The 11,913-nt window shown below is 42.5% G+C and overlaps 1 protein-coding gene across 1 annotated transcript in view; it reads right to left on the reverse strand.

Moving 5' to 3' along the window:
* Window positions 1–3,993: 3,993 nt before the first annotated feature.
* prox1a (prospero homeobox 1a) overlaps window positions 3,994–11,913 on the reverse strand; it is a 38,876-nt gene continuing 30,956 nt past the window's right edge. The window contains exon 6 of the mRNA XM_076299666.1: window positions 3,994–9,551. Within this exon, the coding sequence (XP_076155781.1) occupies window positions 9,366–9,551 (186 nt within the window). The 3' untranslated portion in view covers window positions 3,994–9,365. The remainder of the gene's footprint in view (window positions 9,552–11,913) is intronic.

Raw genomic sequence — 11,913 nt, forward strand, 5'->3', positions numbered from 1 at the left:
CCACTGAACAAACAGCACTTTGAACGTGAAACAAACATAGGCTGGACTGCTGCTCGCGCGTTCCCTGCTATTTCCAACTTGGAGGCCAAGGGGCTGGAGGGGACAAAAAGGACTCCATACTGTGTGTGTTTAGCCTCTTCCTGGGCATGCACACACGCTCTTCACACAGTACACAGACATCAACATCAGAGCCCGGAGAGGAGAAAACCACACAGAGACCAATGATTAAATATGAGTAGGTGCGATACAAGACAGCCCTACCGTGCTACTCTGCAAATGCAAATTTTAAAGGACTTGGAAGGGCCATAGAAGCGAGTTGAAAGGAAAGAGCTGGTGGCTATTTTCCCTGACTTTTTTCCTCCCCCTCTCTCTCTCTCTCTCTCTCTCTCTCTCTATCTATCTATCTCTACCTCTCTCACACACACACAAATTCTGTGTGTCTCTCTAAGGTCTGTTGACAAACTGAAAACCCTTGTGGACTTGAAAGCCTCAGTTGGCCGTTTTTAATGATCTTAGGCTGCAGTTAATTAATTAATTACAAGCTGGTGGTTTGCTAGCCTCCCAGCCCAATCTTACTGCAACCCTCAAACACCCCCCCCCCATCCACCCACCCACCCCACACACACCTCACACCTCACCCTAACACAAACACACACACACACAAACACACGTTGATTGCCCATTGTGGTTAAAGTGGGGACTTGCAATGTGCCCGGAACAAGACTCACATTACAACCACTAGGTGTCACTAAGTCATTTAATACACAGTAGCTTTTGTTTCTATCAGTTGGGCAGCTATTTAAAACCATGAGGTGACTATGATAAACAACAAAACTCCCTCAGCCACTGGGTGTACTTTGCACTAACCAAACTCAGCTGTCTTTTGTATTCTGTATTTCTATTATTTATAGGCCCAGTAGTTAAATGTATTACACTATGAAGAGACTGGAAGTAATGCCCCATACATTTTAAGCTATACATTTGAATACAAAATCTATATTTTTTGTCTTATATATTTTACTGTGATGCCAAGTATAAGTCTTATTGAAAGAAAACTAAACATACTCAGGAATGCTTCTGAGGTACTCTGCAAAAACTGTTTATATGCAAACCAGCCTTCTCTCCTAACCCTAAGCTCTATCAGTCTTTGCCAAATTAAAAATCTAACATCATGTTTCTGGTGTCTGTGCAAGCATACCGACTAACATCTGGTGTCAAATTGGTCTGAAGTTCAGGGAGAACACACTTGGAAATTCCTCAGCATGTGTGAGGCGACAGCAGTGTGTGTGTGTGTGTGTGTGTGTGTGTGTGTGTGTGTGTGTGTGTGTGTGTGTGTGTGTGTGTGTGTGTGTGTGTGTGTCCTCCCAGGGACCTTTTTAACTCCACCATTTGCTCAGAGCCACACTTCAGCGGCGTAGCGGCCATGTTGCTGATTCTCCCCCTGGTTGCCATTCTGCAGGCAGTGTCATTTGGTGTAATAGGGCTTTGTGCATGATCAACTTCGGGGCTTCTCAGTGGCAGGAGGATGGCACTGGCAATGGAGGAGAAAAATGAAATAAAAAAGAGAAAGGTAGCAGAGCTGTTCTACTTGTGGTCATGCTTTTCCCCCTCCTATTCCCTTCATCTCTATCTATTTACCTCTTTTCATCATGCCTGTCTCTCTTCCTTCTCGGTCCTTTACCCTGCCATTGCCTCTCTGGCTGTCTCTCTTTTTCTTTCTCTCTCGTTCTCTCTCTCTCCCCCTCTCTCTCCTCTGTGCCTGAGTTCGTAGCGCCTCTCTACACTTGGCTACTCATGGCAGGACAATTGGTACTTGAGCAAGGCAATATCATCCCACCAGCACCCCCCCCCACCACCCCCCTCCCCCTCCCCAGTTGAGGCAGAACAGGGGCCCATAAAAGTAGCAGAAAGATGTATTAAAGGTAGTAAATATACACATCTAGTCAGTGAGCTGTGAAAGTTGTGAATTGGTTTTTAAAGCTTTGTTAAGACCAGAAAGCACAGATGTTAAAAACAGGTTCAGCTGCAGGGACAGATGGTATTTGATTATGAAGCAGACTGCCGGTGTAATGCAAAGATGCTGTTTCAGCCCAACCGCAAGGAGCTGTCTGTCCAGGGCTGGGGGATTCAGGTGGCACCAGGAGTGTGTTTCTCCCCCCCCACACACCCCTTTCCCTTCTTCTCCTCCTCTCCTCCTCCTCTCCTTCCTTCTTTTTAAAGACCCAGCTAGCGATAGAAGGCTGCTCAGCATGCATGGGTGGTGCTGAACACACAAACAAATGACCTAAAACTAAAAGAGAGAGAGAGAGAAAAAACATCTTTGCTTTTTAGTCATGCCATTCATCTACAACAGAGCTCTTTGGTTTGCTTTTTCCCCCTCGATATTGAAAGTGAGGTGTGTGTGTGTGTGTGTTTCCTTATTTTTTGCCTTTAAATGTGCAGGCTATGTGTTCATTGCCCTCTGCCTCCGCAGTGATTATGTCTGTTTCAAACAGATGCACCAGCATCTGCAGTCGTCTCCACTGCCAGAAGAAATGATGGGGGTCATTGTCTTCTCACACAAAGACAAGGTCACGCATGGCACAGTTATTTTCATTTTTTAAAGCGCAATTAAGACTGAACTCTTTGATCTGACACAGGAATTCTGAGGGAGATTTCAGGGCTGCTCTGCAGGGGTAGTGTGTGTGATAGCGCTAATATAAAATGCCACCCCTCTGGTTAAACCACATCAACATGTGAGGAAGATAAACATGCTAAATAGAAATAGAAATGCTAAAGTATCTCAAGTAGTAAATAATTCAGTTAGCTTTATTCCTTCTGTTTTTCTGTGCATGTCCAGACACCATGTCTTTATTCATTTCCTTCTTCCTCAGAGTAAATATGTTAAAAAGGTGATTTTTTTCCCCTTTTCTTTAAACTGGAGCAAACAAAGCAATACTATCTCTTTGGGGGAGGGTGGGGTGGTGGTGTGGGGGGATGGCAGGAGAGAGAGAGAGAGGGAGAGGGTAAGAGAGAGAGGATGGAGATGATGATGGTTTAAAAAAAAAATTCAACAATGACCGAGCCAACACAAACACAGCTGTTTTATTGTTGTGCTGTTAAGATGTGGTTTCTGAAAAGCCGGCCGGCGATGAAATCAAACAGAAGGGGGTTGGTTGGGGGGACGTTTGGAAGGGTTGTAGGTGGACACGGGTGGGGGTGGGGGGGTTTGCCCCCGTCATTACGGGGCCGAGTGACCTCACCTCCTGTTCGGCAACACTATCACTGCTAGCGCTGCTGCTGCTGCTGCTGCACTACTGTAGTCGCCGCTGCCGCTGAGCGAGTGCCTGCCCGCCGCGCTAAAGTGGCTCTTTGTATTAGACTATAAATTACAGTGCCGCCTGGCCAATCCCACTGCGGCCCCACCGTCACAAAGGCCCCTCACTGCTCCTCAGCCTGCCCTATCCTAATGCCCCCCCCCCCCCACACACACACACTCCCTGCTCACCTTTTCATATCTGAGGCCTTTCTTTGTGAATCTGACCAAATAATAAGGGTGAGTGTGTGTGTGTGCGTGTGTGTGTTTATTTATTCATGAGTGCGTGAATGTGGAAGGATCAGTGTTTGTGTGTGTGTGTGAATATGAATATGTTTTAAAACCCTTTTTATGCCATGTCGAAGGCACTAACAATGTCACTGACAAACTGTCACATAAGTATATGATGATTTGTGTGCTGCCAAGCTTTGCAGGCTTCTGTCAATTCCACTGGCTTATTGTGAAGAGGTATAGAGGGCTGTTCCAACACTCCATAACACATTCATATTTAAATCAGTAAATAACCTAATTAGGTGTAGGTGTAGGTGTTTCTGTGTGTGTGTATGTGTGTGTGTGTGTGTGTGTGTTTCTGTGACTGTCTCTGTGTCTGAATGTATGAGAATACCATGTTTGAATGTGAGCGAGACCAACTGTTTAAAATAGTGTAGTTTTGTAACAGACTTCTGAGGACCAACAGATTGGACTTTGTTTTTATTTTGCACAAGCTTGCATATGTACTGCACATACATTCAGTTCATAGAAGATGGAAGGCACACCAGGCAATTCAACTACTGTATTGTGTAGGTGGTACAAAGCAAAGGTAAAGATTTGATTGAAGAACTTGAAAAAAGAAAAAAAAAAGGCAAACACACAAGAAACTCATTTTTTTACCTTCCAAACAAAACAGAAGAAAACTTTTTTTTTTTTACATACTCCTTTTTTTCCACAGATGTCAAGTTTCCTCTTGAACAGCAGGTCATGGTATTCCATTGGCTACTCGCATTTCCAGTGCTTTGTTTTTTTCTCTCCTCTACTGAGTAGAGCATCGTAGTGTTTGATTCTACCAAATAATATTACAGTATGTCCTTGAAAGAACAAAATTGTACATCTTCACCAAATAAATTAGGATAAATTAAACCAATAAATTATGAAAATTCTGCAAGACGAATTGACAACAAAAATCCACAATGCAACTTGTTACCTATGTATGTGTACAGGTCAAATAATTCATGTATTTTTTAATTCTTCTTATATATGCATCAAAGATACTGTGTCATGAAACGTCAGCTGGAATTACTTTTACTAGAATCAAACAATTCTTTTAATACAAAAAAAGCGTAACAATGCTATTTACATCATATTGCTAATGGGAGAAGAAAGGCAGTAGTTTTTCACTCTTGGGTTCTATTTACACACATCCCAACCAGGGTGAATTAAGTTTAAAAACGCTCTAAGGGACACAGGACCCTGTAGGAATATAGCTCAAACATTTACAAAGACTGGAAAAATTGAGAAACACGTATCCATATACATGTGATCACCCTTCCCCCCACCCCATCCCTTAAACCTGCCCTCAAAAGAAAGAATGAAAAAAAATAATGTACACATTTTTTTCCCCCATACCAGTATTTTCTAGCTGTCCCTTTGTTATGGAACATATCAGTCACTTCTGCTAGAGTTTGCCAAAACAGTCAAAGAGATAATAACCTGATCACTGTTACACCTCTTCAACAAAACAGACACTCCTCCAGCTGGGTGTACACTTGTTCACAGGTTGAAAGCTTAAACCCATGGGAGTTTACTTTGTGACAATGTGACTACAATGTAATTCTTCCATCTAAACAGAATAGCAATTCCACCCTGGAAATGGTAAATATCAGTGAGCTGAAAGTAGTTCAATCCTGACTGTGTCACAGTGAAATGTTTACATCAAAATCATTTGCCTGAAATTAGCGTCTATAGTTTAGTGTGGATATCTTTCGTGGAAGCCTCCATAAAATTATGGGTGCAGTACACAGGGTAACACTTCAATCAAAAAATAATAACATACAACACAGAAATATTCAAGATTATTCAAGAAAGTTGGCCTCCCCCTCTCAAATCAAAGAAGAAACATCACAAGGGGATGTATGGAATGAAGAGCTCAGCTCCGGCTGCGCCTTTCAATGTAAAACTAAAACACATGAGATGCCCTGGACTCACACACAGCACACCAATCCAACCCACAACCCAAACTGGAACAAAGCAAACAGACACAATATTTCCTCCCAGAAATACAAAGTCACAGGGGGCCAGAGAGGTTGCAGGACCTTCAAATCACAAGCAGTGATGAAGTGTGAAGTTGGACTTTTAAAAAAAAATACAATCTTGACACCTGGTGCTCCACCATCTCTGTTTAGTTAAAGGACAGATTTGAATCAGGCAATTGCTACTGAGCTCTTCAGGAAAAATGTCTGAATTGCCAAGTTGAATTCTAACCTTCTATGTCCTAATACTCTCAAGAAGAGACTACAGGAATGGTGACAACATAGTTCTATTCAACATCACATACTTATATTCTGTTGATTCAACACAATGCAATTTCAAATCAAATCTAAACTGTACAACAGTGAGAGAAACCAAATAAAGGGTATAAAATATGTCATCTATGAAAGGGATGAGTTGTTTTTCTCTTGTATACAGATACACTGCAGTATCTCTCTCTCTCTCTCTCTCTCTCTCTCTCTCTCTCTCTCTCTCACTCTCTCTCACACACACACACAGTACAAACACACAATATTGCTTCTGTGCTACCTTTCATAATATGTGAAAATGATCCTGTATTAAATATCAGATCCTACTGCAAATTTCAACCTTGAGAGTTCAAGGAAAATTTCAGCACACAAAAATTTGTTCTAAAAATGCCTTTTGTGTTTTTAAAAGACTTAATTCTCCACCACTGTGATACTGAATGACATGAACAAAAGTAAAAAATAAAAACCTTACAGTTAATGCATAGCTGTCACCATTTGGAAATGCAATGATGACACTCTGATGTTGCAGTTGCAATGTAGTTCCAATGAAGAGAATGAAGCCTTTTTGTCAAAGAGGACAGCACTTAATGACGAGCTGAGATCACTGGGAGTACAGTATATGCTGAAATGATCTGACTTAATTTTGTGCTATCTCCTTAAAACAATTTGCTGGTGTTTATGATTCGAGGCACAGACAGCTTGTTAAATATCTCCCCTTCAAACACACACACACACACACACACACACACACATGCACACATGCACACACACACACACATTAAATGATCATTTGAGGCAGCTCAAACTGACACTACAGACTGAGTATTTGAGTATTGAGCATTAGAGAATTATTTGAGTGGTTTCCACACTTAGTCTGGTGCAAAGTTATGAATGACATGACTGCTTTTAAAACATAGTGGATTTTCTTAGCTCTTTCCACTGCCCAGTGTTTCCAAACTAACCCCCTGTGCCGATTTCAATATCTAAAATGGATGCTGCTTTGACCATCTCTAGGTCAACAGTGTCACTGAGCATTACAATAAAAGGAAGTGACTAAAACGTACTAACACAGGTACAGTTTTCTGATTACATATTTGCGCAAGAGGTATAATCAGTTTTAATACAAGTGTTCAAGCTCATGACGATTATTTAGAAGTGTTTCCCGTATATTGTTGAAAGCTAGCATCACAAAAGCAGTTGACTGTCAACAACAATAAGGGGTGGGAGGGCTGTTAAGTTGAGAAGACCTGTGCCTGTCTGTTTCTTTTTCTTTCTCTAACGTGTGGTCTAACATCACTTCTCTTTTTTTAATACAATGCATAGTGAAAACGTTGGCACTTTGTTCCTACCATTGTCTGCATTGTCCAGTGCCTGCAGATCCTGCCAGTGCTTGGAGCATAATGACGGGACCTCACCCTGCTTTGTGCCCATTAATCTACAAGTCAGCAGGTTTTTTAAGGCATTGTGCTGACAATAATTGCAGGTCCTGCATTTCAATTCATCAGCTGTATTTTACAAATGCAAACAGCACTGCTACTTTAGACAGTGGGTGTGTGTGTGCGCACGTGTGTTTGTGTGTGTGTGTGTGTGAGAGAGAGAGCAAGTGAGGGAGGGGGATGTGAAAGAGAGAGATCACATGTCCAGTCCTTGCCCTCCAAAAAAGCCAACCTTACTTCTGTAAGCGAGACAAATTAGGGAAGAAAAAAGGTGACTGTTTGCCACGACATTTAGACAACTCACTGTTGAAGCTTCTACATTTAAAAAAGACAAATGTGAGGGAAATATACAGAGATGAAGACATAAGGACTTAATTCTGCTGTCTTCAAAATGACATCGTGAGGACTGAACTATGGCCATCTGTGTTCAAGTACTCAATCTCCTCATGTAGAAATGTGTTATCTTCTCTCTCTCTAACACACACACACACACACCCTTCTTTGCAATTTGTTTTGTTGCTTTGTTTAAAATTCAAATTGTTTCAGCAGTAATAAACTGTACACTTTCATAGCTTATTATAAAAGAAAAATGAAATCTTTAGATTATGAAGAGTATGAATACAAAACAGTAAAGAAAAAGAAATCACTGTGAAAGAACGATCACAAAAGGGCTCTAGACCTCAAATAAAATTTGCGCTAAATCATTAAAGGAATAATAATGATATAATAATAATAATAATAATAATAATATTTTAGTCGAGGAGATTACACATTTTTTCTTCAGTTAAAAGGCGTCTATACCACCATTCATACCAATAAAACAGAATTCAGTCCATTAATAGAGGTGTTTCCCTACCAGCAGGTGGGAAGAGCGACAACAACAACAAACCCCTTGTTTTTGGGAATCGAGGGCCCTCATTGGACTTGTGAGTGTGAGTGTGTGAGTGTGTGTGTGTGTGTGTGTGTGTGTGTGTGTGTGTGTGTGTGTGTGTGTGTGTGTGTGTGTGTGTGTGTGTGTGTGCGCTTGTGTGCTTGTGTGAGCACGCGTACGGCTGACTGCGACAGTGTGCTTTTAGAATGGGCAAGAATGGTCTCTCTCTGTGGGAAAGCATCCATCTTTTTTTGTGCAAAAGCCGGCCTGGCCCAGTGTGAAATGGCCATGTTGCTTGGTTACAGGAGAGGCTGCGCTGTCAAGGAGGCTGCCGCTGAGCGGGGCCTGCCTCCCCTGGTGCCTACGCTATCAAAGTGGACACAATACACAAGAACACTGGACCCGTGCCAACGGCGAGAAAGAAAAGGCCAAATGGAGAAAGCGGTTATCACAGTCCCTTCAAAAACATGTCAGATATATGTTTTGCTTTGATTTTTTTTGTTTGTTTGGTTTTTTTTTTGGTGGTAGAAAATCTATACCCCTCTATTTTTTTGTGCAAAGAATAATTTATTATTATTATTTTTTAAAATGTAGCATTGCCATGAGAAACAGGAGAACCACGTGTCAATTTGTAGCAAGCATTGATAACATCAATAGGAATAATTATATTAATCATAAATAATAATTACATCTATACAAGCTACAAATGTGAAGTTGTATTTCTGCAATAAAACCCTCACACACACACACACACACACACACACACACACACACACACACATCACACATCCCACAGGTGAAACCAAAGCCTTCTGGGGTGGCCGTTCAGGCCTTAGGGTCTCTAGTAAGGCTGAAAGTTTTGGGGAAAGTTTTTAGTTTCAGTTCTATGAGTCACCAGAGTGTGGAATAATAATGCCCAGAAATTTAAAGAGCATCGCATGAAACATGAGAGGGAAAGGAATCAAGTAGAAACAGTCAAAAAAATATAACAACCAGAGTTTTCTTTCCAAAGAAGAAGAATAAGAAGCACAGAGGAAGAAAGAAAGAAAGAAAAAAATATGTACATGAAAATATGTATATGAACAGCTAAATCGTCCAAAAGGGTAGCCAGTGTGAAGGGGGTGGGGGGCAAAATAGTGGTGCTACTTCGTACTTCATAACAACAAGAGGTGTTGGAGGGCGTTAGCCGTTGGTATTATGTGGTGTGGTGTGAGGGAGCAGGAGGGGAAATGTGATTTTTTTTTGTGTCATTACTCGTGCAGAAGCTCCTGTAGACAGTTGGGCGATTTGAAAATCTCCGGGACCTCACTGTCCAGCTTGCAGATGACCTTGTATATGGCCTTCTTCCAGGAAGGATCAACGTCTTTGCCTGCCACAATGGCATTGAAAAACTCCCGTAACGTGATCTGTGCCACTTCCAGGAACCGCTCCGGAACCTGCTGATACACAAGGAGACAATGACATTAATAAACGGATTGGATTGCAATCCCAAGTCTCTGATTAACAAAAACCAAGGCTGCAGCAAAGCTCCTGTAAGACAAAGGGACCAGACACTCTCTCTCTTTCACTCTCTCCCCCCCCCTTTCTCGCTTTCTCTCACTCTCAGAGCCCTCAGCTTCCCACAGGTCTGTAACAACCTGCCAATCAGATCTGAAGTTGATAAAAGCACAATGACATCAACGTATATTATATATAGACAGTAGGCTAGTCAAAAATAAAAGTAAACAAACTAAAATAAATGTAGAAAATTAAAACAGAAAATGAAATCTTTGACATACTGACAATATTTTTGGGATGTTAGGTTACACACAATCACATACACTCTCATAAACAAACAAATGACAATTTCAAAGTTTTAACGGAATTTGAGAATCCCACTGCAATCACTGTGCGAATCAGCATATCATGTTACGTGGTTAAACATTAGCCACCAAGTTCCCAATTCTTGAACGGCTTCCTTACAAGCCACACAATCAAACATCTTGACTTCTCTTTTCTTGACACCTCAGTGTTGATCTTTCTCATGAAATCACTCTTCCTTTCCCCTCCTCTGTGTTTTCACAGGACAGGGCTTGTACGTCACGTCACATGTCACGTCAGGCAGCAGAAGATGCTGCTGCAGATCTAGAACGCATATGGGTGACCAAATCTATCCCACGGCCAGCAACTCTTATTGTCTCCTCCTCTGAGTCAAGGTGAGTCACTTCCTCTACTGAACAATGTGCCAGTACAGGGAGAACAACACAACACTTAAGCCTACTGTGGACTGCACTGGTCAAGTTTATGATAGTGAAGTAAATAGATAGATAGATAGATAGATAGATAGATAGATAGATAGATAGATAGATAGATAGCATGGATAGATAGATAGATAGATAAATAGACAGATATATAGCATGGATAGATAGTATAGGAATAGTCATATGGTATAGCATAAGTATAGTATAGTAATGGTCAGTGAAGTGTACAACTATTAAACCATGAAAATGGGAGGAGTAAGACTAATTTAACCCCAGTAAGGAATGGACAGCTGAACTCAGGCCCATTGCTCTGCCCAGTGTGAGCAGTTATGGCCTGCTGTTCAGAGACTCGTCCGAGCCCCACCCCTCCCTACTTCCTCTCCGGCCACACCAGCAGTGCCTACTCTGCTCCCCATGATGCACACAAACTGTTCCTCTTCCTACACGCATCAGGTGGCAGAGAGAAAGGAAGAGGGAGAGAAAGGTGGCAAAGAGAGAGAGAGAGAAAGGGATTGGGCAGAACAGAAAGAGAGACAGAAGGAGAGAAAGAGGAGGGAGAGGAATTGAGAAACAGTGAAAGGCAGGGAACGAGACGATGAGGGAGGGAGAGAGAAAGATAAGGAAGGGGGGAGGCAGAAGGAAGGAAAGTGAGACCATGTGCCTCTCCTCTGCTAGCGGCAGTCTCACAGTGGGACTCTGACATCTCTCTCCCTCCCTCTCTTTCTCTCTCTCTACTCCTCCTCCGTGCTGCCCGCCCGCCCTGGCGAGGCCATGTGTGTGTGTGTGTGTGTGTGTGTGTGTGTGTGTGTGTGTGTGCCGTGACTCAGTGGGCTCGGCAGGGCCAAGTCCACGGGCGCACTGGAAACCATCCTCTGATCTCTTTAGTAGCCTTGACAGCCCTGCTCCTCGACACTATGGGGATGATTAGCCTCGCTAAGAACCCTGCCACCTCCCCTTGAGCAAGACAAGACACTTCCCAGACACACACACACACTCACACACCCACTCACAGACACATACACACACACTAACACATACACTCACACAAACACACACACTCATCCTTGGGCAGGATTCTGTGCTGTGCTCTTCGTGTGTGTGTGTGTGTGTGTGTGTCTGTGTGTGCGCGCCCTTGTATTGCATGAGTGCACACAAACGCACACACACTAAAAAACACATGCACATACATACACACACACCTTATTCTCACAATAGAGAAGGGAGTGTAAAAGTATAACGGTTGAATTGGTGCATCGGAAACAAACAAACAAAAAAAAAACATAAATAAAAATAAAACAAACTGTGAAGGAGAGGTCGTGTCTCTGCAGACATGCCCCCATAAAGCAGTTGCCCAAACTATCTCCATAAAGCGCTCGCATACAACTCAGAGCTCCTGCCACGTCAGCACATCAATCTATTTAGCAGAGGGGGCATTTAAAACAAAAAAAGTCTGAGTTTTGCAAGGTTAAAGTTCGACAATGAGGGCTCCTCTCTCGCACACCTCACTCAGCGGGGCCACCCTTAAAGTTGCGCTGTGCCCCCCGCGGCCATCAATCAC

This window comes from Alosa pseudoharengus, unplaced genomic scaffold (genome assembly GCF_046254945.1).
Source record: "Alosa pseudoharengus isolate Yale_2024_CS ecotype anadromous, Long Island Sound unplaced genomic scaffold, YU_APseudo_1.1 YU_APseudo_1.1_scf_22, whole genome shotgun sequence".
Taxonomy (NCBI): domain Eukaryota; kingdom Metazoa; phylum Chordata; class Actinopteri; order Clupeiformes; family Clupeidae; genus Alosa; species Alosa pseudoharengus.